Source organism: Zingiber officinale, chromosome 8A, assembly GCF_018446385.1.
Source record: "Zingiber officinale cultivar Zhangliang chromosome 8A, Zo_v1.1, whole genome shotgun sequence".
Taxonomy (NCBI): domain Eukaryota; kingdom Viridiplantae; phylum Streptophyta; class Magnoliopsida; order Zingiberales; family Zingiberaceae; genus Zingiber; species Zingiber officinale.
In genome coordinates this window covers 32,757,815-32,784,523 of record NC_056000.1, presented here as the reverse complement: position 1 = coordinate 32,784,523, position 26,709 = coordinate 32,757,815, and the positions used below count along the sequence as shown (strand labels likewise).

At 43.9% G+C, this 26,709-nt stretch overlaps 1 protein-coding gene, 1 long non-coding RNA gene and 1 pseudogene across 3 annotated transcripts; 2 read left to right on the top strand and 1 right to left on the bottom strand.

Annotated features, from left to right (window-relative positions):
• Positions 1-258: 258 nt before the first annotated feature.
• LOC122010676 lies at positions 259-1,912 on the top strand (annotated as a pseudogene).
• Positions 1,913-2,543: 631 nt separating this feature from the next.
• Positions 2,544-16,549, top strand: LOC122012129. Its single transcript, XR_006120138.1, has 2 exons — positions 2,544-2,629; positions 16,230-16,549. It is a non-coding gene; the product is annotated as an uncharacterized LOC122012129 (long non-coding RNA).
• A 1,497-nt stretch (positions 16,550-18,046) lies between these two features.
• LOC122008356 (probable amino-acid acetyltransferase NAGS1, chloroplastic) lies at positions 18,047-24,533 on the bottom strand. Of its 2 annotated transcripts, XM_042564072.1 has the most exons (11): positions 24,146-24,282; positions 22,960-23,330; positions 21,340-21,427; positions 20,727-20,935; positions 20,364-20,512; positions 19,372-19,765; positions 19,138-19,235; positions 18,952-19,063; positions 18,686-18,845; positions 18,495-18,567; positions 18,047-18,396 (listed from the first exon to the last, which is right to left on the bottom strand). In XM_042564072.1, the coding sequence occupies exons 2-11, from the start codon at positions 23,287-23,289 to the stop codon at positions 18,237-18,239; spliced, it is 1,773 nt and encodes a 590-aa protein (XP_042420006.1). In that variant the 5' UTR covers positions 23,290-23,330; positions 24,146-24,282; the 3' UTR covers positions 18,047-18,236. The 2 variants fall into 2 exon arrangements, with proteins under 2 accessions (XP_042420006.1, XP_042420007.1); XM_042564073.1 differs by lacking the exon at positions 22,960-23,330 and having other exon boundaries at positions 24,146-24,533.
• Between the last annotated feature and the right edge of the window lie 2,176 nt (positions 24,534-26,709).

Genomic DNA, 26,709 nt, shown 5'->3' with positions numbered 1-26,709 from the left:
AAGCCTGAGTTTTAATGTTTAACAATTATGGAGATTGCAGGTGCAATTGTCCATTAGGGAGAATATTGGTACAAGTCTCCGCTAGTCAAATGTTAACCAATTTGAAGTAAGAGAGTAGTCAAGTAGGTCAAGGTTGATTGGATACTTGACTGAAAAAGTCCTAACTAAAAGTCAGACAATGACAAGACCAACAGAATGGATGACAGAAGAAGAAAATCAAGCGTGTCAATGTTGACCGGACACTTGATGTGAAAAGTTATGGTAAGTGAAGTTCTGGTGAGTAAAGCCGAGCATTGGAGAAGACCTAGTGAGTGAAGTCAAATAATTGACAAAAGTCCTAGTAAGTGAAGCCGGACAAATGAAAAATCCTCGTGAGTGAAGCTAAACAATGGAAAGTTTTAGTAAGTGAAGTCAGACAATGAAAAATCCCGATGAGTAAAACCGAGCCATTAGAAACTCTTCAGGAACAAGAACGGGGAACTTTCTTCTCAGTAGATTTGTTTCAGTAGACTTGTTTCAGGTGCCTGTGTTGGGATGTCATCCACTCTAGTGAGTTTTTGGATGTAAAACAAGTGCTTGTACACTTCGTTTAGCCCTTTGAGACATGTTGAAGTAATGCCAAAATTTTGAAATTTCGATAAATTTAGGAAACGTACCCACTTGATGTCATAAGGCTTAAGCTTGCAGTAGCACCCGGTTCTAAAACCATGTCCCAGGCAATGGCTAATATTTTTCTTTTTTCTTTTTACTTCTAGTTGCGTATACAAGCTAAATAATTAGTTTTATTTTTCAGGTGGCTCTTAGCATGCTAAGAGAAGAAGGTTTTGCATCATTTTATTCTGGTCCTGGTCCTCTCATATCGATAGCGCCTTATATCGCAGTGAACTTTGTGTTCTTGATTTGTGAGGTTACTCCATTGATTTCTATTAGTAGCAGCTAAAGGAAAGCCAACTCGACTTGAACTCATGTTGACCTTGCTATTATTGATCTGCAATTATTAGGTTCAAGAAGTCACTTCCAGAAAAATACCTTACGAAGCCGGAAACGTCCCTCTCAACTGCTCACGATCTCGGCAACGCTTTTGTGCTACCCTCTGGACACTGTGAGAGGACAAATGCAAATGAAAGGCTCACCTTACAATACTATACTAGATGCTTTCCTCAGTTAATGAACTTATTTACAATTGGTTGTTTTTTATCGACACTAAATGTTAATGAATATTTTGATTAGGACTGTCTTAAAGTTGTTTTTGTAAGCATTGATTTGATCGATAAACAACAACTCTGATAAGATTGCATGAGAAAGCTTGAAATCAATTGTTCTGTATCAGGTGTTGCTAACTTAGTCTAGAATTTTTAGCAGCACCTTCTTCTAGCGTTTTAACCCTTGAAAAATGTCATGTTATATGCAGTGGTGAGTAAAATCTCGGTTAAATCCAATTAGTAAGTTCAGTTATTTTTTTTTTAAAAAAAAACTCTGCGTTTTATTTTTTAGTAGTACCTTCTTCTAGCATTTAAACCCTTACGAAATGTGATGCTATATGGAACGAAGAAGGAACTGCAGAAACTTTCTCGGACCGTATTTTCAAGTTTGTTTTTAGTTCATTCATTTGTTTTGAATAACTTGTGCGATCTTGGATCGCTGTTCTTCAGGAATTGTGGAGCGTGATGGTGTTATTGGACTATATCGAGGGTTCGTTCCCAACGCATTGAAAAGCCTTCCAAATAGCAGGTGGTTATTGTTTTTCACACACTTATTTCCGCAATTAAGCTTTGCAATTTATCGACTAAGGCAAGTAACCGCTTGCAGTATCAAGCTCACCGCCTTCGACACTGTGAAGAGCTTAATAGCTTCCGAGCGAAAAGAACTCGAGAAAATTGTCGAAAGCAACAAAGAAAATTTGGCAATCTAAGTCAGTGCTTCCCAGTCCATTTCAATCATCCATTTTAGAGATTTTGATAGGCGATTCAGGATCGCTTTTGGATTGATTTAGATGATCCGTAGCTCTAGTAAATTATATACTTGTGAATAATTTATGAATAAAGTTATTTATTAATTTATCTAAATTATAATTATAATATATATAACAATTATAAATAATTATTATTTTTGGCGCCAACAGCCTCCGTTTCCACGGTCAGATCGCAGAGTCGCATATAAATAGAGAGGAAGAGAGGTCCGCCACTCGCAAGCGGACGGCCTCATCGCCTCACTCCCTTTCTCTGTCGCCGACTAATCTCCCCTTCCATCGTTCTATCCGGTCAGATCTGGGCCTTGATCGGCTCCGGAGATCCGATCCCTCCCCAGCGGCGGTGATCGGAGATCGACGCCCCCCTTCTCTGCGATGTCCCGGGGCAAGGAGCCAATGGGCGACTCTCAGACGCCAAATCTCGGTGGATCCAGCGATCTTCCCCTCTTAAAGCCTCCCAAGAACTGGTGGCGGAAGCTCGCCGGCATGCTCAATTGGATACGGATCGCCGCGCTCCATCCCGGCAGCCTATCGCGACACCAGAGGATGCATCAGGAGAAGATGACCACTAGAGCGACGAACAGCCGCTATTTGCTCTTTAGGTCAACCGCCGTTGAGATGGGAAGGGAGTTCCCCCCTCCGGTTTCTGTTAGCCCTGGGGTAATGTTTCCAAGAATCCCTTCTTCTTCCTTAAAACATATCGTCTGGTTTTACTTGCCTACTTCAAGATGTTGCTTCCTCCCGTCTTTGTTTTTGCAACGATTTTTTTCCCCCCAAAGAACATCGCTAAAATTTCCTTTCCTACTGAAATCTTACTCAAGAGGAAGAAAAGTCCGATGCATAGAGGATTTCTTTATCTCTAAGCCTGCTCAGTTTGAGATCTGAACATAAATGACATACATATCTGAAAGTAATTAGATCTCACACATGTAATTCCTAATGAGTTTGATTAGATCGGCAAATCAAGATGCATTTTTAGCTCATTATTTAGTTTTATTTGTAGCTGATCTTTTCTGATACTGCTATAGACTTTAGGAAGCTTGCAAAAGAATTGCTTAAATGGTTACCCTCTTTGGAAGTTCGATATGTTAAGCCATTAGGAAGCAGTTTTATACTTATGTTTGGATCATCTTGCTAAATTGAATCGCAATCTTTCTGACTGATTCAGTGAAATTCTGTTTGTTTTCTGCTTCATAAGCAGATTCTTGTAGCACATCTAAAAGACTAAAATTTCAGATTTTTGGGAAAGTTATCAACTTTGAGTGGAAATTTGGCTTGCTTTGCAAAAGATTTAATGATTGTACTTCGAAATTGAAATAGCACATCGAAGATGTTAGTGCATTAAAATATCAGGGGGCGTTTGGTTCTTTTCTAGGAATAGGAATCGGAATGGGAATCATTGTATTGTGAAATGGGAATGGATATGAGCATCGATATCACTCTTAAAAGCAATGTTTGGTTAGTTGTATATCTTCTATCGGAATAAATCAAAGTTTCCTTTTTTACCCTTAAAGAAAATAAGAGAAAAAATTAGATGTGAGAGAAAGATAAATGTGAGAGAAAAATATGATGAAAGAGAATGATGAGAGAGAAAGTGTGATAAGAAAGAATGAAAAGAGAGAAAGTATGATGAGAGAAAATAAAAAAAGAGAGTGTAATTGGAGAGAGCATGATGAGAGAAAATATGATGTGAGAGAAAGTATGATGGGAGAGGATGAAGAGAGAGAAAATATAGTGAGAAAAAATGAGGAGAGAGAATGTGATGAGAGAGATTGAGGAGAGAGAAAGTATGGTGAGAGAAAAAAAGAATAGTGAATATGATGGGAGAAATTGAGGAGAGAGAAAGTATGATGAGAGAGAAAGTATGTTGAGGAAAAAAGGAAGAAGTGTGATAAGAGAGATTGAGGAGAGAGAAAGTATGATGAGAGAGAAAGTGTGATGAGAAAAAAGAGAAAAGAAAGTGTGATGGGAGAGATTGAGGAGAGAGAAAGTGTGATGAGGAAAAAAAGAAGGAAGAGAGTGTGATGGAAGAGATTGAGGAGAGAGAAAGTGATCTGGCGGTTAGAACAGGGGACCCCCATTTTGAGAGGTCAACGCCACGTGGAAGTCAAAGGGCCAGGTGGCCGACCGGAGAAGGATGGGCTGACCTCCCGGCCGGCCGACCAGTGAATAACCGATGGCAAAAGGCGCCCCGACAGGAGTCGGGGTTCCGACGCTCAATTGAATAGTAACGAAGGGCCGAGCGGAAGTCATGCTCAGCCATAGACATAAGGTAACATACTGCTAGCAGTTCCCCCATAGCACCTTACCGAGGATCTCCCCAGCATACCGATGCATATGGAGGGCCGGACGTGATGTGAGTGTCGGTCGGCCGGACGTGAGATGAGTGTCGGCCGGCCGGATGGGAGACGAGTGCCGGCCGGTCGGACGGGAGATGAGTGCCTATCGGCCGGACGCCCCGGCATGGAGTAGGGAGAGAAGGACAAGGAACATCTTATGACAGCTGTCAAGTCCTATGACTAGGTCATACTCCAAATCTGGCGGCAAGGTGTTCTGCTGTCCCATCGAAGACGTGCCTGGACTGTAGCAGTATGGAGTCAGGTAAGCTCTCTGACAAACACATACCAAGGTATGGGCTAAAGACACGTATTTGCCTCGGTAGGTGTGCGTGAGCTCTTTCACCGCTCTATATAAGGAGCCTTATACTTCGCCGGAGGTACGTGTTCTACAATTTTTGCAGCCACTTCTTCACTGTTAGCTTGCTTGACTTGAGCGTCGGAGGGTCGTCGCCGGGAACCCCTTCCTGGCCCGACTTCTTTGCAGGATCGCCGGAAGTTCGCACCAGCATTCAAAGACCCATGTCAGCAATCGGAGAGCGCCACATGCCCAGCGTCCGTTGATTCAGCTTTCGGACAGGATCAATTTGGCGCCGTCTGTGGGAACGCTCCTGCATCCGAACGGAAGCAATGGACGAGGCTGGACGACAGGACACGGTGACGCTTTCCATGGAGGAACTCGACGCTCTGATCGAGTTAAGGGCCGCTAAGCTTGTGGAACAAAAATAGAAGGCACCAGCCGAGCGGCCTGAGCAGCAAGCCACATCAGCATCAGGTGACCGAGCGGAAGTACCACAGGCCACAGTTCCCTTCCATCGAGCTCTCTTCCGCACTCCTCCTGAAGCCGCAGCAGCTAATCGCGACAGAGGCTCTTCGTCAGACGAAGTACTAATGCGGGATAATAGAAAAGGCAAAGCCCCCTGAGCGGATGTTTCGCCCGAGCGGGTCAATCGTCAGTTCTCAGAGGCCATCTTGAAGGACCCTTTGCCAAAGCACTATGTGCCCCCGGCGATCGGTGAATACAATGGAACCACCGACCCGGACGATCACTTGGGTAAATTTGACAATACGGCTACCCTTCACCAATATACAGATGGGGTGAAGTGTCGAGTTTTTCTGACCACCCTCTCTGGATCGGCTCAACGGTGGTTTCGGAGGCTGCCGGACGGATCCATTACAAGCTTTAAAGACTTCCGTACGGCCTTCCTCCACCATTTCGCCAGTAGTCGGCGCTACCAGAAGACTAGCGTGAGCCTCTTCGCCATCAAGCAAGAGCCAAGAGAGCCGCTCAAAGCTTATATTCAGCGGTTCAACCAGGTGGCCATGGACATTCCAACAGCCACCTCAGAGACAATGATGAACGCATTTACACAAGGCCTCGTGGACGGGGACTTCTTCCGCTCGCTCGTTCGAAAGCCGCCCCCGAGACTACGATCATATGCTGCATCGGGCCAACGAATACATCAATGTGGAGGAAGCCCAAGCTGCCCGAAGAAAGGAAACTCCAACCGAGCGGGCTCCTCCGGCCGAGCGGAAGCCGCACGCTGCTCATCAGCCGCTAAGAGGACCAAGGTCTGAAGCAATCCGCTCCCCCCATGTTAGGTCCCATGTCCAAGAAGTTGCAGCCGAGCGACCCAAGCCAAAAAAGAAGTGGACCCCCATGTTCTGCTCATTCCACCGGACGGATACGCACAATACCAGAGATTGTCGGAGTCTTCCCCTGATCGCCCATCCCGTTCCCCGGAGTGGTGGCCGTCGATCACCATCGTCCGACAGGCGACAGAGGACTCACGGAGCCGATCGGACTATATCTGATCGCCGGCAAAGGCAAACTCCCGAGCGGCAGCATACTCTTAGGCGTGTAGACAATCCTCGGATGTCCAAGGAACAACCCAGACCGTCCGCTCGGGAAGAAGAGAATAGAAACAACACTTCCCAAGGTGAAATCAACATTATAGCTGGTGGTCCGACCAGAGGCGACTCTAACCGAGCAAGGAAGGCTAGCGTCAGGCAGCTCCAAATCCATGCAGTCGGTTGCAGTCAGGAAAGGGCGAGCGGACCCGAGATAAGCTTTGGGCCCAGAGACTTGGAAGGAGTCGAAGTGCCTCATGACGACGCTCTCCTCATCAAAGCGGTAATAGCCAATTACACTATCCACCGCGTTTTTATTGACACAGGGAGCTCGGTCAATATCATATTCAAAAAAGCCTTCGACCAACTACAAATCGATCGAGCCGAGCTGCTGCCCATGACGACCCCCCTCTATGGGTTTACGGGCAACGAAGTTCAGCCGGTCGGACAGATCCGACTGACTATCTCATTGGGAGAGGAGCCGCTCAGAAGGACGCGGACAACAAACTTTGTGGTGGTCGACTCTCCCTCATCATACAACGTCATTTTGGGACGACCGGCGCTCAGCGAGTTCCGAGTGGCCGTCTCCACCTTCCACCAGAAGATCAAGTTCCCCGTGGAGGACAAAGTGGGAGAAGTACGGGGAGATCAACTAGCAGCTCGGCGATGCTACGTCGAGATGATCCGAGCAGAAGCCAATTCCGCTCGGAAGACGCCCCGAATCGAGGTAAACGCTATCACTGAAAAGCCGCCCTCTTTGATCTATGAAGAAAAAGAGGAAGTGCAGATTCACCCGACCCGATCGGAGGCCACGACCTTCATTGCGTCCGATCTAGAGGCCAACCAGAAAGAGGAAGTGCTCAAATGCTTCCAGAGAAACTGTGATGTCTTCGTCTGGTCGACGCATGAGCTACCCGGAATTTCGCCGAGCATAGCGTAGCACGAGCTGCATGTCCGACCGGACGCTCGGCCTGTGAAGCAGAGAAAAAGGGATTTTAGCGTCGAACAGAATGTCATCATCCGTGCAGAAGTTGAGAAGCTTTTGGAGGCCGGCCATATATGCGAGGTTCAGTTCCTGAGCTGGCTGGCGAACGTAGTATTAGTCTCCAAGCCGGGCAACAAGTGGAGAGTGTGCATAGATTTTCGGGATCTCAACAAAGCTTGCCCGAAAGACTTTTATCCTCTGCCGCGGATCGATCAACTGGTGGACTCCACCGCAGGCTGCGAGCTGATATGTATGCTCGACGCTTACCAAGGCTATCATCAAGTGCCGCTCGCCCGTGAAGATCAAGAAAAAGTCAGCTTTGTCACAGCCGACGACACCTACTGCTATAATGTAATGCCGTTCGGACTGAAGAACGCGGGAGCCACTTATCAGCGCTTGATGAACAAAGTATTCAAAGAGCAGATCGGGCGAAATCTGGAAGTATACGTGGACGACATTCTCATCAAGTTCGTCCGAGCGGCCGATCTCTTCGAAGACATGGAGGAAACTTTCCGAACGCTACGAAAATATGGAGTCAAGCTAAACCCTCAGAAGTGTCTGTTCGGAGCAAAAGGAGGACGTTTCTTGGGTTACATAGTGACCGAGCGTGGTATCGAAGCAAATCCCAGCAAGGTGAAAGATCTACAAGATATGCCGCCTCCAAGAAATCTGAGGGAGGTGCAGCGCTTGACCGGTCGGATAACTGCTCTGTCCAGGTTCATCTCCAAAACCGCCGACCGGAGCCTACCTTTCTTCAAAATCTTGCGCAAAGCCATTAAGTCTCACTGGGATGAGGAATGCGATCGGGCTTTCGAAGATCTGAAGACATATTTGAACTCTCTCCCGGTACTAGCCAAGCCAGCTGCGGGCGAGCCGCTTTGTATCTACTTGTCTTTAACCGAGCAAGCAGTCGGCTCGGCACTAGTGAGAGCGAGTGGAGAAGAGCCTGTATATTTTCTGAGCCACATTTTAAAAGATGCTGAATCTCGCTACACCGGGCTCGAGAAGCTGGCTTTCGCTTTGGTCCTCGCCGCTCGGCGCCTTCGCCCATACTTCCTGGCGCATACCATCGTTGTCAAAACTAATAGCCCGCTCGGACGAGTATTACTGAATCCAGAAGCGTCCGGACGGCTCATCAAATGGACTACAGAGTTGAGCGAATTCGACATTCAATACCAGCCCCGTTCGGCGATAAAAGCGCAGTCCTTGGCGGATTTTGTCACCGAAGTACAAAGGCCAGAGCCCGAAGCCATGTGGAAGATATTTGTGGACGGATCGTCCACTCGGCTCGGGAGCGGTATTGGTGTATTATTGCTGTCTCCCCAAGAAGAGAAGATGCATTTATCCGTCCGGCTTGATTATAGAGCTACGAATAATGAGGCAGAGTATGAAGTCCTTATAGCCGGCTTACAGGCCGCCCGGCATGTAGGGGCTGGACGGGTGATGCTGCATTCAGACTCTCAGTTGGCCGCCCAGCAGCTCTCAGGTACCTTTGAGATTAATAACGCTCGGCTCAAACTCTATGCCGAAGCCTTTGAAAAACTCAAAGCCGACTTCAGAGATGTTATTATCCAAAAGATACCCCGAGCAGAGAATCAAGAGGCCGATGAGTTAGCCAAACTCGCGAGCTCAATAATGCCGGTCGCCATCCAGCAGCTAATTGAACAAGTATCTTTGGTGGCGCACGTCGACCGGATGGAGGGCCTCACATTTCCGAGCGACTGGAGGACACCCATCATGGAGTTTTTGCGCTCGGGCGCCACACCGTCCGATCGGAATGAAGCCCAGCTGTTAAGGAGGAGAGCCGGCCGGTTCACACTCATTGGAGATCAATTATACAAGAAGGCCTTCTCTCGCCCGCTGTTGAAATGCGTGAGCTCGAAAGACTCGACGTACATCCTCCAAGAAGTACATCAAGGATCATGCGGAGGGCATCCGGGCGGACGATCGCTCGCTAAGAAGATCCTGCTGACCGGATACTTCTGGCCAACCTTACAAGCAGACGCCGCTCGGACCGTGTCGACGTGCCTTTCTTGCCAAAGGTATCATAACTTCTCACACCGACCGGCGGAAGAAATGAGAGCAGCTACTGTGTCCTGTCCGTTCGACAAGTGGGGAATGTATATCGTAGGTCCGTTTCCTATGGCGACCGGGCAGCGAAAATTTTTACTTGTGGCAGTTGATTACTTTTCCAAATGGGTGGAGGCAGAGCCACTAGCCAAGATCACCGAGCAGATGGTCAAGAAGTTTATCTGGCAGCACATTATCTGTCGGTTCGGCATCCCTCGCCGACTTGTTTCCCACAACGGACGGCAATTCACTGGAAAGTTGCTCGAAGATTGGTGCAAAAGTTATGGCATTGAGCAACACTTCACGTCCGTGGCATACCCCCAAAGCAATGGTCAAGCTGAAGTAGCCAATCAGGAAATTCTTCGCATTCTGCGTGCTCGGCTCGACCATTTGGGAGGAAGTTGGGTGGATGAAGTGTCGGGCGTCCTATGGGCCATCCGAACGACTCCAAAGGATGGAACGGGCGTTACGCCTTTCCATCTGGTATACGGCGGCGAAGCGGTGATTCCTGTCGAAGTCGGCGTCGAGTCCGTCCGGATCCAGAATTATGATGAGGGCAACGCTAAGCGGAGGAACATAGAGTTGGATTTGGTTGATGAGGAGCGAGCCAAGGCGTCCGTCCGGCTGATGGCGTACCGTCAAAGGATGAAGCAAAACTACAACCGGCGCGTAATACCCAGATCATTCCAGGTCGACGACCTTGTCTGGAAGAAAGTCAAGCTGGTCGGCGACGTCGGCAAGCTGGAAGCTCCTTGGGCGGGCCCCTTCAAGGTTATCGAAAAGCTCTGCTCGGGCGCTTATTATTTGGAGGATGAACACGGGCGCCAGCTGGGCCGACCTTGGAGCGCGAATCATCTCCAGCCTTATCGAGCTGGATGAAAGGTGCACTGATGTAACTCATTTTTGTGTATATTCTAGTCGCCCATGTCCTTGTAATGCAGGAAGCAAAAATGATTTAAAGGATGGCTAATGTGTTCGCCTAGCGGCTGTGTTAAAGTTAGCCTTTAAGGCCGTCGAGCTCCGACGTTAAAAATCGAGAGACGAGCCGGCGTCTATAAACTCTCCGAGCGGAAGACCGTCAAACTCCGACGTTAAAAATCGAGAGACGAGCTGGCGTCTATAAACCCGCCGAGCGGAAGACCGTCGAGCTCCGACGTTAAAAATCGAGAGACGAGACAACGTCTATAAACTCTCCGAGCGGAAGATCGTCGAGCTCCAACGTTAAAAATCGAGAGACGAGCCGGCGTCTATAAACTCTCTGAGCGGAAGATCGTCGAGCTCCGACGTTAAAAATCGAGAGACGAGCCAGCGTCTATAAACCCGCCGAGCGGAAGACCATCAAGCTCCGACGTTAAAAATCGAGAGACGAGTCGGCGTCTATAAAGCCGCCGAGCGGAAGACCATCGAACTCTAACGTTAAAAATCGAGAGACGAGCCGGCGTCTATAAACCCGCCGAGCGGAAGACCGTCGAGCTCCGACGTTAAAAATCGAGAGATGAGCCGACGTCTATAAACCCGCCGAGCGGAAGACCGTCGAGCTCCGACGTTAAAAATCGAGAGACGAGCCGGCGTCTATAAACCCGCCAGCGGAAGATCGTCGAGCTCCGACGTTAAAAATCGAGAGACGAGCCGGCGTCTATAAACCCGCCGAGCGGAAGACCGTCGAGCTCCGACGTTAAAAATCGAGAGACGCGTCGGCGTCTATAAACCTGCCGATCGGCAGATCGTCGAGCTTAGACGATAAAGATTTATGTTAAAAGGCGAGCAACCGGAGGCTATAAATCCTCCGGATGGATAACTTTCTGCAAGGTCCTACTCGGTTGTAAAGGCCGACCTCAGATCGGGCATGCCGATGAGGCAAGAATAAAGAAAGCGTAGGGCCGAGCGACTCCCTTATAAAATGTACTTGGGACGCGAGAAAACTGCGACCGAGACGAAAGTAAAGATGGGACGCTGGTCGAACAAACAAATAACAAAAGGAGACAATCCACTTACGCCGAGTGGCGGACAGACAAAATTTATAATATTCACCCCGAACGACAGGCATACAAAAGATTGCACACTTAGATAAATTACATAAACCCCTCATTCACTATCATCAAAGTTAAAGAGAGAGTCGGGGATGGAGCCCATCATGGCTGCCAAATCTTCGGAGGGGACGGACAGCTCGGCAGGTATGTGGCCTTTGGTCTTCAGATATTCCACTGCCACTTTGATCGCCTCTTCAAAAGTTAAGGACAGCTTGTCGCTGAACTTTTCGCCAAATTCATCCGAGCGGGCGAATGCTTTGCACGCTTCCGCCGACCGACCGGGCTCCCCATCTTGATATTCTTTAAGAGTGGCTCCGGAAGCGTCAAGGGCCGCCTGGATATCTTTCAAAGCCCCTTCCGCTTTGACCTGGTCGGCCGAGCGGCCCTCCCGTTCAGTCTTCAGCAAGGCATCTAGTTCCTTCACTCGCTGCTCTAGCCCCCGGTTCTCTACCTTCATCATATCCATGTCATCGATGGCTTTAAGCTTCCGGGTGGTCGCGGTCTTTATTTCCTTGTCCCGCTGCTTGACCAAAGCTTCGAGTCGAGCCACCTCACTCGACAGATCGGAGGACTTACCCCGCTCGCCTTCCAGCAGTTTTTTGGCCTTCTCCAGAGCTGCCGTTGACTGTCTGCTTTCTCCCGCTTCTTTGAGCTTTTTAAGCTCGTCCTCCAGTTCGGCTAAGCGATTGCTGATAGCAATCTGCTCCACCTAATTCTGCAAACGGACAGGAGCAAGTTAGAAACTAAATCCAAATAACTAACAAGGCAAAGAACATACCCCGGTCGCCTGTTGTAGATTGCTGTCGGCTAGCTGACCGGGAGTCATCATTGCAATTCGGAGCCGAGCATCCTCCCAAGCTTTGGCAAGAGGACCCGTGAGGGTGATCTGCTGCTCGGGGACCACTGGCCGATCATCAGCCGCCATATATTCCTCCGACGGAAGGCGTAGGACAGTTTTTATCAATCTCGGGCCGCTCGGATCACCCTGGGGCGCAGCTGCTTTACCGGACGGCTCACCACTTGAGGAAGGAAGGTCGCCCAATCGCCTAAGGCGATGCATGGTTCGCGGAGGACTGGCGGGCGACACCTCAGAGGTAGCCCTTGGAGAGCCGCGTGGCGTAGGGGTACTCTCTATAGAGACCGTCCCGGACAGCACTGGAGCTTCATCGCCCCGCTCGGACTGCGGTTCATCGGATGGAGTTGGTTGAGAAGCTGGCTCTGGTCGTCTGCGTTTCCGAGCTGCCAGGGGAACTTCGTTGGTCGAACGACCCTCTACCTCGACTTTAGTAGAGGGCTCTATATCGCCCGCAGCCTCGCCGAGAGAGGCAGAAGCGTCTAAGGCTTCGGGGACACTATGAGTCCCCTCACCCTCTCCGCTGGTCGGACCAGCTGAGGCCAAGCTCCGCTCGGCGACCTCCCTATTCTTGGCCGCCTCAATCTCAGCGGCTCGCAGTTTCAGCCGGTCGGTAGCCTTTGCGCGCCACATAACTTCGGCTGCAGAAACAAAGAATAAATCAGTTAGAACAAAAGAAACGGGAAGATAAGAGAACTTACTCATGCTGCAAGGCAGATCGGCTGGGATAGAAGACAAGCCGAATATATACAGTACTCCCGGAAGGAGCAGCTTGTCGATGTGATAGCGCTGGCCGACCAGCCGGTCAGCTGCATGAAGGTAGGCCGGATCGCCCCTAAACTTGTCGAGCTCCGGTTGCGCTGGCATCGCCGTCTGCCATTTGATACGGAAGGTCGGTGGCTTGGGGAAACACACGTAGAAAAAATGCTCCTTCCAGTGTTTGTTGGAGCTCAGCATATTATCAAAAAGGACAAAACCTATCATAGATTGGAAAATGAAAGTACCCCACTCGGCTTGCTTAGGGTAGTAGAAGTAGTGGAACACTTTGGGGTCCAACGGGATGTTGTTCAATTTAAATAGAACTACTACCCTGCTCAGCAGCCTGATGGAATTCGGAACTAGTTGGCCGAGCGGGATGCGAAAGTAGTTGCAAACTTGCAAGAAAAACTTATGGGGTGGAAAGCGTAGCCCGGCCAAAAATTGGTCTCAGAAAAAAAGAACGGTGCCGGGCGGCAATTCATGAGGCCGGTCGGCGGGAGTGGCTAATACTATGTGGTGGTCGGCAGGGATTTCATAGGTCCGAGCGAGGCGCAACGCGTCCTCCTCGTCAAACCGACTCTCTATGGTCGTGTACCAAAGACCGGGAGCGCTGGCGGTCGGCTGTGAAGTACTAGTCATGGTATAAGGCAAGGAACGAACGCGGAATGAAAGGAAAAGGAAATAAAGCAAGGAAAGAATGATAGAGACAACTAACAGGAAGAAAATGAGGGAGGAAGCGAGGAAAAGAAAGGCTTACAAGCAAAAGGATGGTTGCAAGGGGCCTCGAGGTCGCCGGAGAAGAAAGGAGCAACGGGGCGTCGGGGATCGATGAAGCCGAAATGCGGCGAAGAAGAGAAGTCGCGAGCTTTATAACGTCGGCCGCAAGCAGCTTCCACCGTCCGATTCAGGTCGTGAAGAACGAGGCCATCCAGCCGTTCATTTCAAACGGCGGCTGTCCCATCGGAGGGAACGCCACCGCCATACGCTGACAAAAGCGAGATCGCCACGTGTCAGCAGGAAACCGGTCACATTTAATGAGCGCCCCTTACCGCGCGCAGCGCACGTGGTTGGCAGTAGGGGAGAGGATTCGGCATGGATTCCAAGGGAATACAAGGCACGGGCAAGACACCGCCGAACGGATGAGCATCCCTAAGCCTGGCCGAGCGGACTAATGCAGCGACTGTTACTTAGTCAGATCGGTAATTCAGTCAATCGGACTTCGCCTCCTTCGACTAGACTTGAGGGGGAGGCAAGTGATCCGGCGGTTAGAACAGGGGACCCCCACTTTGAGGGGTCAACACCACGTGGAAGTCAAAGGGCCAGGTGGCTGACCGGAGAAGGATGGGCCGACCTCCCGGCCGGCCGACCGGTGAATAACCGATGGCAAAAGGCGCCCCGACAGGAGTCGGGGTTCCGGCGCTCAATTGAACAGTAACGAAGGGCCGAGTGGAAGTCATGCTCAGCCGTAGACATAAGGTAACATACTGCTAGCAGTTCCCCCATAGCACCTTACCAAGGATCTCCCCAGCATACCGATGCATATGGAGGGCCGGACGTGATGTGAGTGCCGGCCGACCGGACGTGAGATGAGTGCCGGCCGGCCGGACGGGAGACGAGTGCCGACCAGTCGGACGGGAGATGAGTGCCTGCCGGCCGGACGCCCCGGCATGGAGTAGGGAGAGAAGGACAAGGAACATCTTATGACAGCCGGACGTGATGTGAGTGCCGGCCGGCCGGACGTGAGATGAGTGCCGGCCGGTCGGACGGGAGACGAGTGCCGGCCGGTCGGACGGGAGATGAGTGCCTGCCGGCCGGACGCCCCGGCATGGAGTAGGGAGAGAAGGACAAGGAACATCTTATGACAGCTGTCAAGTCCTATGACTATGCCATACTCCAAATCTGACGGCAAGGTGTTCTGCTGTCCCATCGAAGACGTGCCTGGACTGTAGCAGTATGGTGTCAGGTAAGCTTTCTGACAAACACATACCGAGGTATGGGCTAAGGACACGTATTTGCCTCGGTAGGTGTGCGTGAGCTCTTTCATCGCTCTATATAAGGAGCCTTATACTTCGCCGGAGGTACGTGTTCTACAATTTTTGCAGCCACTTCTTCACTGTTAGCTTGCTTGACTTGAGCGTCGGAGGGTCGTCGCCGGGAACCCCTTCCCGGCCCGACTTCTTTGCAGGATCGCCGGAAGTTCGCACCAGCATTCGAAGACCCACGTCAGCAATCGGAGAGCGCCACGTGCCCAGCGCCCGTTGATTCAGCTTTCGGACAGGATCAGAAAGTATGATGAGAGAGAAAGTGTAATGAGAAAAAAAGAGGAAAGAGAGTGTGATAGGAGAGATTAAGAAGAGAGAAAATGTGTGATAAAATGATGAGAGAGAAACTATTATGAGAGAGAAAATATAATGAGAGAGAACAAGGAGAGATAAGTGATATGAAAGAAAAAATAAATAAATATATTTTGATATTTGATATTAATGGAGAAAATTTTAATTTTAAGTCAAGGGTATTTTTGGAATAAAGGAATATTTTGATTGATGAAAATAGGGTAATGGCTCATTGAAGGGGAGGTACATGGGAATGAGTTATTACCCAATTTCAAGGATTCATTCCCTTATTTGTATTCCTATTCCTATAATCCAAACATTAACAATGGAAATCAATGATTCCCATTTCCATTCCCTACTCCTATTACCCTAAACCAAATGCCCCCTCAATTTGGAAGCTAATTGGAAGATGATTTGGTCTTTAATACCATTTCATCGGTTTTGTTACGTGTCATGCAACTTAAACAAACATGAACATTCATTTCTAGAGCATCATAGTTTTAGATTGTGTGCACCATATTATTTTTAACAAGTTAAATACTTAGGGTGTGTTTGATGTGTGTTTTTCATTTTTATTTTTTGAAAAATGTGTATTTTTAAAAAATAATATAATCTTTGATTTGTATTTTTCATGTTTGTTTTCTAAAAAAAATAGATAGTATTTTTTTAGAAAAATGAAGAATGTATAAAAGTAATTTTCTATTTTTTAGAAAATATGCGCTTTTTAGAAAATAAAAATAAAAAATACACAAACCAAACACACCATTAGAATGTAAGCTATCTTTTCAATATCTTACAGACGGGTTTTATTACATGTAAGCATCAAACCATTTTCAGGTGCAACAATTGCTCAATCTGTGTTTAAGAAATGTTTTTCCACTAATCACATGCTTCTTGTGCAATGTCTCTTCTGTTTGTTTTCTTATTTTCATTTGATTCCTTGGGATTTATCAAGATTTCAAAACCATGTATGATTCTCTCTTAATTTCTTTCAGTTAATGGTAACAACAACCAATATACAACTAAATTTTTCAATGTCGCAGAAGAAGAAGAAGAGCTGCGAAGAATCCAGCGAACCAAGGCAGCAGCCAACACGGAAGTCCCTACGGTTAGCTGAACAAAAAGAATCCAAGGACAGACAGGCCGAGCTGGGTCTCACCACCACAGGTTCAACACTGACCCAGATTGGCTCTAGTGAGGGAGGCGATCCGACTAATCCATGAAACATGGGCATCCACACACCCTTCCAGCCATCATTGCAACAGCAAACACTCTCAATGGTAACTGATCATAGTAAATAGTATGACAACATATGGACCCTTACCTGTTCTTTCACCTTCTCTTCTCGTTACATGCTTTCCTACTAATCCTCAAAAACCCTTTCACTACTTTTCTTCCTCTATAATTTCCTTTTTACCAAAATTCATTATCAAAATATATATATATATATATATATATATATATATATATATTATAGAAAAACAATCTAAGAAATACCTTGAAGAAATAGAATGTTCTTTGGATTTACAAAATCTGAACACCTAGCTTTTACATATATATTGTGAAGCTTTATTGTGAATGGAACATTAGTCTCATATTAAAAGTTTCAAGACATATTGGTTAATTTATATTGATTTACATATATTAATAATGTAAACAAATACATGAGAAGAGATTCTTTCTCACGCGTGGGTGCGTAGGGGTGCAAATCTCGCTTGGCCAATTTCTCTGGCAGAAGTCCACTTTCTTGATCGTCGTATCTATTGCTTGCTCGTCAGTCCACTCGAATTTTGTTATTCGGACTCGGAGCTCAATTTGTACTCAATAATTAGTAAAATTCAACCCCTACTAACAGTATGAGATTATCAACTTAAATCATCTCGACAGATAAATTGATGTCAAGCACCTTTTAACTTACAAAGTATTCCAAGTTCTTGTGCAAGTTTAATTTTAACTTATGAAGTGTTTCATATTCAATTTTGATGCATCAAAATTGAATATTTTGAACTCTTAAATATATTATAGAATTGTATCATAAATTTATTTACAAATTATTTTTGAACTTACGTTCTATGTTCACCTCCATCTTCTATTCTTTCCAAGTAAATATGAGATATTAACAATGCTTTATTTAGTTCCTAAATTTTATCAAAGTTTCTTTTTTGTTTTACCTCCAACATTTTGAATATTTTCATTTTTCTCGTTAGTGCATTCCCCTTTAAATTGAAAATTTTGGCGGTTTGTTGATATTTTTTAAACTACTAGTGGCGAAACAGAAAATTTCCTCTTTCCTTGCCTTATTTCCTTCCTTCCATCCATCCATCCAAATAACGCAGCACGAGAGCGTTATATGAAACGGTATGTCGTGGCGCGGTGAGGATCGAAGCAACAACGGTCGGCCATGGCTGCAACGCCGCTGTTCCATTTCATTCATTCTAGGCGCAGAACTCGATCTTGCCCCAGGCGCGAACCAGGATTCGAATCTCCGAATATTCTGGAAGTCGAGGCTTAGCCGGTGGGTAAATTAGAAGGAAAAAAAAAAAATAAAGAAAACTCTAGTTACAACTTAACATAGTAGAAAAGTTATTAATACAACTTATGATCAAGTGAAAGCAATCCTTATAAATCTGTACTCGGGTTTCTTGAGAGTTATTTTATAAAAAAAAAATTACGTGACTCGTAATGTAAAGAATTTGATGTTATTTTTGTTATATGATATTAATCAACAATAAATTTTGTCCTTAGAGGAATTTATTACCCATATTTTAATTTAATTTTTTTTAATTGAACTAGAAATTTTATTTTTAAAATTTTTAATTTATTTTAATTAACAACTATGCAACAAACCAAACACGTCAAGTGAAAAAAAAAATAATACGATATGAAAGTTTCAAATATATTTACAGCATTCAAAACTAAATTCACAAAAATGATTGCAAAATGCAAGATTTTCCAGAAACGATCATCCTTGGATGAATTGAATATGGAAGCCAGTAAAAAGATATCCACAAAACGGTAAAGAAAGCAAGATCAAGTGAGATAGCTGGAGCTTATTTACTTGTGTAACTGGTATTGTTACCAGACATTTCATCTACCTCTGGATGGAGAACTTTACTGTAGTATTTTGATCCGCGCGAAAGATTGATTCTTTTCCTTCGTTCCGATGGAATAGACTCGATGGAACACTCAGAGAAGCCGCGTCGAACAAACCTGAAACAATCGTTGAAATCAATTGAATGATCAAAGGAAAGCATAAAAATTACTGAACAAAACTTTCCACAAAAGAAATGGAGGTTGAATTAGCATACCAGTCTGCTGCACGAGTTGTGAGCAGGAAAAGTCTCTCCAATCCAAGTGACGATGCTTTCTTCTCAATGTAATCTGGTTAATCATTAAACAAAAATCTATTGATGATGTGAATTAATGAATAGCAAACCTGAAGACAGCATGTTCTTTAGTGCCCTGCAGTCCGGTATCTACAAGAGAGTTTGAGCTTTACCAAGCAATTTATCTCCTTGTCCATGTCCACGGCATTCTGGAGAGACTGCCATAGCAGCTACCTCGCCGCACTTTTCCTCGAAGAAAGGAAAAAGAGCAGCACATGCAATAATTGAACCATCTCTTTCGACGACGATGAAGGATCCCAAGGAACTAAGCAGCTGAGAATAGAGATTCCATTAATACTCGACTCGACGGATTTTACATGTTATATTATACAGGCATAAGAATGACAAAAGAAAAAGAAGACGTTACAATTACTCTCACCTCTTCGTCAGTCCTTTGAATCAAGGAACCTGATTCAACCATGGGCTGGAGAAGCAGTTTTATACCAGGAAGATCTGCTTCTGTAGCCATCCTTGTTCCCTCATAGACATCACTATCAATCACATAAAAAGTGGATCAGCCAGTTAATTTCAAAGACAAAACTAAAGAAGTAAAATGACTACACACCTAGCCACCATAGTTCCGACTCCATCTCTTGAGAATAATTCAAGAAGCAAGGCTCCTCCAAGAGTGCCATCAATCAAATGAACTCTCTGAACTCCACCCTGACCAGAAAAGGAAGAACAGGAATTAATGTGAAGTTGGTTTTGCAAATCAAAAAGGTCTATCCCAAAAAAAATATGAACCTTGATTGTCATGAATATTGAGCCACTCTTTAAAGTTCTCATGATGGATCATTACCTTGCACACAAATGCTGCTGCAGCTAATTCTGAGAGATAGCCATTTAATCTGCTCAGACGTTCTTGACCACCGATAGCAAATCCTTGTCCCTTTCCATTATCAAACCCAACACCATTCTGAAACTTTGCATGGAAGCTCTCATCCTTCCATGAAATCATGTCATTTATCTTTGAATGAAGATTTCCAGAAGAGTTGGTATCTTCACCTACACATTTGACATAATTTGCAGCTGTCTCACTCTGCTTAGCTCTTTTTCTAATTAACAAGTCAGCATCTCGAAGGGTCATGAAACGTATTTGTCGCCCATTCTTATCAAGTATCTGACCGTCTACAATGCATATCAATTTGTCTGCTTCAATAGCTAAAGCACAAGCAGTGGCAACTTCATAAGTGCTGTAAATAAAGTTGTAAGTTAAGATAAACACATATAATGACATGAATTTTCAGAATAAAAAAAATATATATTTATGTATAAGTAAAGAAAACTAGGACGAATGGTCAGAGTGGAATGGCCAAAAACAATTCTGAAAAATGTCCTGCACTCGGTTGGATCTATGTTCAGGATCAAAGCTACCTCAACCAACCCATAGTAGGGATAAACATTTGATGAATCAGTTTGTCAAATAAGTAAGCTGCACCATTCAGAATATTTGGGATCAATTTGGTGTCTGATAAACATGGATGAATCACTTTGTAGATTAAACTTAAACTGAACAATTAAACTTTGTTGAACTTGATATTACCGATTCACCAACTCGAACTGTTATTGGAACTTGTGATATTAATCTCATCTCTCTTCTATTCTTTTCAAACTATGCAAGAATATTGATTATCACAAGTAACCATGCAAGATGTATTCTTAGTTTATATTAGGACATTAAGCCTTTAGTTCATTTCCTTGAAGGAGATAATTGACACTGAAACCAGGTTGCACATCATGAACATTCAATTGTGACACGTCTCAATGTCAAGCAAACAATGATCAACATACTTGCAATTTAAGACTTCGCCTGCACTGGAATAGCCCATATTGCTGACGATAACTATATCACTGTTCAATCTTTCTTTTATACTAGAAACATCTATCCTTTTTACTTCACCAGTTGATCCATAGTCAATACCTCCAACAACTCCCCTACGCTGCAACCAAAATAGAAAACAAAGATTAGCTCATTTTAGTCATCTAAAAATCATGGCAACATAGAGTAGGAATTTCGGTGCTATTTAACAGCTTGTGAATCCTAGGCCAGGTTATTTAACCAAAACACCCATGAAAGATTGGAGTACAACATTTACAATGATGTAACAGATTCAGTTACAGGTAGATTCTGTTTTATTAGAGAGAAATGAGCACCTTAGCTGCAAGAAAGTTTCCTCCAGACACCCCAACGCCAAGTTCATGAAAACGACTATGATCGCCATGTCGTCGAAGATTAAGTATAGGGGGTCCTGGAGAAAGCTTTGCTTCAATCACTAGACGAATCCTCCCAGCAGCTTGCATAGCTGCTTCTAATGAATCAGAATCAGTTATTCGATATGGCCCGACGTACTTACCCTTGCTTCCTAAGGAGACCAATATGTATATGACAAGTTAGAAAATATCACAGTAGACTAAAGAAAAGATGACAAAAGATAATTAGCAGAACCATTTATCAATGACATTCAAAATTTGATCATATAATTGAAACAAAGTTATTTGATTCAGGGCATGCTTGTAGATTTTCAGAATGTCATAATTAGTTCAGTCTGGACAAGAACTAGTATTGGAGAAGCCAAGACATGAGCTTTTATTAGAATAATGCAGTTACTAAAAAGATGCCAATACAAAGGTTTTAAATTCTAAGAAACAAAAGTTTCAAGCAGATATGTATCTAATGAAGAATGCAAATCAGGTTCATTGGGTCATTAGCCAACAACTATAATCCAGGGGAAGATTTGAGATAAAACTGACTCAAAATCATGCCCACCTTTTTCTTCCAACGCCCTATCAATGAAAACATGGGTTCCAGGAACAAGAACAAATTTGATGCCCAGACCATGAAGGAGTGATATGTCCTGTATGAACATGAGAAATATTGTGGTTCACATTAGTTAATGCCAGCAAGAATAATCTGCATCTAAGAAACAAAGCAGTATAAGTTAAATGGTAATCAAATTCATTCAGCAAAAGCATATATTAAAAGTTCAAATAAGAAATAAGTTGGCATTACATCTTATTGCATGCTAATGCCTAATTTCACATATATATCTTCATCTGACAATTTTTTGCACAGTTTGTTGATCTGGGAATTTGTCCCCCCAAAAGTGTGCTTGCCCATGTAGAATAGGCTTGCATTCACCTATCTCAAGTACCAAATTATTATTCTGAAGAGACCTGAACTAAACAAAACTCCAACAAGTCAATTCTAAAAGGGTTCTGTCCATCGATGTTACTTCATGCTTGAGAATGAGTATCAAACATGAGTAAGCATCTAAGCATTCAACATGGTTATTTCTTAAAAAAAATAACAAAGAAAGAAACTTGCATGTGGTGAATGAGGGTGCCAATATCCAAGACATGTCAAACTATCAGTGCCATGCTCTAATATGAAGAGTCTGAATATTAAAGCTATTCATAAAGTCAACACAAAGATCAAGCGCAAGATCCTCATGATGGAATGTACTGGACAAGCTAACAAAACTGATCCCTTAAGAACTGAGGATAAAATGTTGTATTGTAAGTAGAGGAGTGAACTTAGGTCGGTCATACTACAAACCTCATAATGTTAATACTCCTATATAATTAAATGTGCATAGTTAGAGGTGAAACAGAATTACCACAAGAGTCATATGTCATTACTCTCGGAAAAATATTATTCATGATTAACAACTAACTCATTCATTAAAGAAAGACCCCAAATACATGTTTACAACATCTATCTACTCCATATTTTCCAAGATTCTGTAGTAATTATAAACTCATTCATTAAAGAATGATCCCAAATGCATGTTTCCAACATCTATCGACTCAATACTTTCCAATATTTTGAAGTACGTAGGCTTACTAGTGCTTCATTTTTCACATTCATAAAATTCAAATTCATGACAAAATGGAGGCCCAGTTAATATGAAGTATAATTTCCAATATTTTACGTAGGTAGGCTGGCCAGTGCTTCATTTTCCACATGCATAAAAATTTTGATCAATTAATGTGCAGCATGTATGTTTTGGAGAAAAATAAACCATGCAGACAGCGCAGAGCTGAGGAAATCCAACTTTTAAGCACATAATAGCACACAGCTGTTAGTTCTTTCTGTAATCATTAGTTTATAAAAAAATTATAATACCAATTCTAAAAACTTCGGAAAACTCTAGGTCAAAGAACTATGTTTGTCCATTCATCTCAACAAAAGAAAACACATGTTATCGGGCTTCATTATTCTTCAAGTAACCATAACAACGATAATGACATAACGAAAAAGCCCTTAACATGACTTCTTAAAGATCTGATTCCAATAAGTGTATCAAAACAAAATCAATCGATTCACAGTACGATTGTATCTACCAACAACATTTTGAAACCGTAAAAGCTCGAAATCGAATCTTACCTGGAGGATGCTATCCAAATACGGGCTATCCACGATTTCCCCAGAAATCACGACGACGAAGGTGCTTCCCCTGTGTCCCCTGATGTAAGGCCAGGCCTCGCGGAACCACCCGACAAACTGATCGTTATCCACAAGGGATCGAATTCCACAGAATCCGTTTTCGTAATCCGGATCGGAGCTGACGCAGGAGACAGAGAGGGCTCGGCGACGATCCTGGTAGCGGCGCCCGGGCCGGACGCTGAGCGGGAGCAGACGCGTGGAGGGCTTGGAGCAAGGGGGGTCCCCGGAAAAGAGGGAAGACATCCGGGGATTCACGAACGAAGCGGCCATGTAGATCGGAGCGGAAGGTCGGCGGCGGTGACTGGAAAACTCTACAAGCCGGAGACGAGTCAGTGAAAGGGGGAAAGCGAGTCAAGGGCTATAAATAAGTCGAGCTATCCACGCTCGCGGCTCAAATCGGTTGGAACCCGAACGGAACCGGGCCGTTGGTGAGCGAGCCAGGGGCGAGGAGGAAATTAACAGGATCCGACCCGAAAAAACTAGCGGATTCAGATTTCAGACTTATCCTTTTGAAAGGGAGATTACCCTCTAATTTCTTACTTAATATTAATAGTCAATTAAGTGAGGCAAATCATTTAATAGGGAGGAGCATCAATTCATTTCATAAAGACGAAAGTCAATAAGTCAATTCATTTTTTTTAGCTCAATTATTTGGGAAACAAACACTCACCTAGTCATTTTCTACTTTCATAAAAATTCAATTTCATGACAAACTAGTTGATCAATTAATGTGCAGCATGTATGCTTTGGAGAAAAATAAACCATGCTGGCAGCGCAGAGCTGAGGAAATCAAACTTTTAGGCACATAATAGCACACAGCTGTTAGTTCTTTCAGTAATCATTAGTTTATAAAAAATTTATAATACAATTCTAAAAACTTCGGAAAACTCTAGGTCAAAGAACTATGTTTGTCCATTCATCTCAACAAAAGAAAACGCATGTTATCGGGCTTCATTATTCTTCAAGTAACCATAACAACGATAATGACATAACGAAAAAGTCCTCAACATGACTTCTTAAAGATCTGATTCCAATAAGTGTATCAAAACAAAATCAATCGATTCACAGTACGATTGTATCTACCAACAACATTTTGAAACCATAAAAGCTCGAAATCGAATCTTACCTGGAGGATGCTATCCAAATACGGGCTATCCACGATTTCCCCAGAAATCACAACGACGAAGGTGCTTCCCCTGTGCCCCCTGATGTAAGGCCAGGCCTCGCGGAACCACCCGACAAACTGATCGTTATCCACAGGGGATCGAATTCCACAGAATCCGTTTTCGTAATCCGGATCGGAGCCGACGCAGTAGACCGAGAGGGCTCGGCGACGATCCTGGTAGCGGCGCCCGGGCCGGACGCTGAGCGGTAGCAGACGCGTGGAGGGCTTGGAGCAGGGGGGGTCCCCGGAGAAGAGGGAAGACATCCGGGGATTCACGAACGAAGCGGCCATGTAGATCGGAGCGGAAGGTCGGCGGAGGTGACTGGAAAACTCTAGAAGCCGGAGACGAGTCAGTGAAGGGGGGAAAGCAGAGTCAAGGGCTATAAATAAGTCGAGCTATCCACGCTCGCGGCTCAAATCGGTTGGAACCCGAACCGGGCCTTTGGCGAGCGAGCCAGGGGCGAGGAGGAAATTAACAGGATCCGACCCGAAAAAACTAGCGGATTTCAGATTTCAGACTTATCCTTTTGAAAGGGAGATTACCCTCTAATTTCTTAATCTTAATAGTCAATTAAGTGAGGCAAGTCATTTAATAGTGAGGAGCATCAATTCATTTCATAAAGATGAAAGTCAATAAGTCATTTCATTTTTTTTAGCTCAATTATGGGAAACAAACACTCACCTAGTCAAAGATTTCAATAAAACTATTCATTCTTAATAATTTAAAATTAATTTTTTCACTAATTTAAAGTAAAAAAAATAATTTCACTTATTAAGAATTGACAATTTTGAAATTAATATTATTTTTCTTTAGCAACTTTAATAAAACAATTTTGCTTTTTGATATAATTAAGATAAATGGAGATATAATTGGCATATTAATATTAATACCCTAAAGTATCAATAATTGAGCGGAAACTTATAATTTAAATTTAAATAATTAATCAAAATGATCCATAAATAGTCCAATACACTTGTAGCTTCTTCCAAACACACTATGGTCAACCAAAGGCTTCACTTCTTGCTCCTTCTTCTTCTATTCTTCTCTTTCTCTTCGCATGCTATGGAAGTAGAGCCAATCTCCTTCAACAAGCAAGAGAGTAAGAAAACTATATACCTTTGAGTTTTTTTAACAAGAGTCATATGATGGCGAGTGGATGGGCGTTCAGCATGTGTGATTTTATCATAGTGCTTTTCATGTTTTGCGTTGGTTTGTCAATGAATTATTGGACATATTCCAATTTTTTTTTCTGTGTTTGATATTTGATGGTGTTTAGGACATGTGAAGGTGCTAGAATCACTCGGGATCAAGTGCGAGTGTTGTGACGAGAAGGAATGCAAGAGCGATTGGGAATTGGCGTGCAAAAAGTTAGAGTGCCACAACATGAAGTTTTTATGATAGTTTTGAGAAAATTATCATATTTTTTTAATGACCAAATACAGAAAAGGTGGGAATTTCTTCTCAGCACCATATTTACGATCTTCATGTAAAGTTGTGTTCAGTGTAATGTTTATATTTTTGAAACCATATTCATAAGTTTTGTAATTAATGTTTTTCTCATAAAAATGGAAAAAATTATCATCAAATGCCATGAGTTTAGGTCTTCTTAGTGTATTATAATTAGGGTTACGATGGATGTTAAGGGTGTGGCCATAGTTGACTTAACTTTATTGCTTGTTCAAGATTGGAGAGCTTGACGCGGACATGACATGGAAGAAAAGTCATTTAATTTGTAAATATGAATTAAATATCAACATCATATATGATTAGAATTATCTCGTGGGGTGGCGGTTTGATACGATGTGTTTCATTACAAATTGAACTGATCGAGTAACATGTACTTTTTTTTCTTTTTAATAATTCAAGTATTACAATCTGATTAACCAGGGAAATAGCAATTTGACCCTATAATCCTAACATACACGACCTAGCGTCACAAGTAATTTGAATGGTCTTGGATAAGATTCGAACTCTCGTTGCTTAAAAAATCAAATCCGACCTCATTGCTTACTATCACACCATTGCCCTGGGACAACCAAACTCTCACTTGATACATATTAAAATGTGTAAGATCATGGAAGAGTTGATGATTATGAATTTACGAAGGCCCAATAATTGAGTAGGAAAAATATGTAAACCAATAGGTTTATTGTTTAACCTATTATTATCAAGCAAAGACAATTCATTATTGAAAATTTTAAGCATGAACATTCTGACCATTTCTTCTTCTTAATTAATGCATTTTCTAATGATTGATAGGTACTTTTTTTTTTTAATAATAAATTTCAAAACAAGCATCTTTCACATACCTACTCATGGATAAATTAACTCATGGTTAAATTGGCTCACTTCCCCACCTCTACTACCTTTATCCTTTGCCGTCCCACTTTCCTTTAGCATCTCAGTGGAAATAAACAGAGCCTAAAAATACAGGACAACAAGAGAAAATTATTTAAATAAGTGGAATATTTTAATAGAATAGAAAAAAGAGAAGCACAAAAAATAAATAATAACACATTCAACA

Bases quoted from the DNA above. Each gene is read 5' to 3' on its own strand.
- LOC122008356 (XM_042564073.1), bottom strand. From the start codon at position 24,475: ATGGCCGCTTCGTTCGTGAATCCCCGGATGTCTTCCCTCTTCTCCGGG. The intron at 20,513-20,726 runs GTGCTCATTTCT...TTTTGGTTGCAG, and splicing joins GAAACTTTCTTGCAGCTAAG to CGTAGGGGAGTTGTTGGAGG. The intron at 19,064-19,137 runs GTGTGTAGTCAT...TGTGATTGATAG, and splicing joins GTCGGAACTATGGTGGCTAG to TGATGTCTATGAGGGAACAA.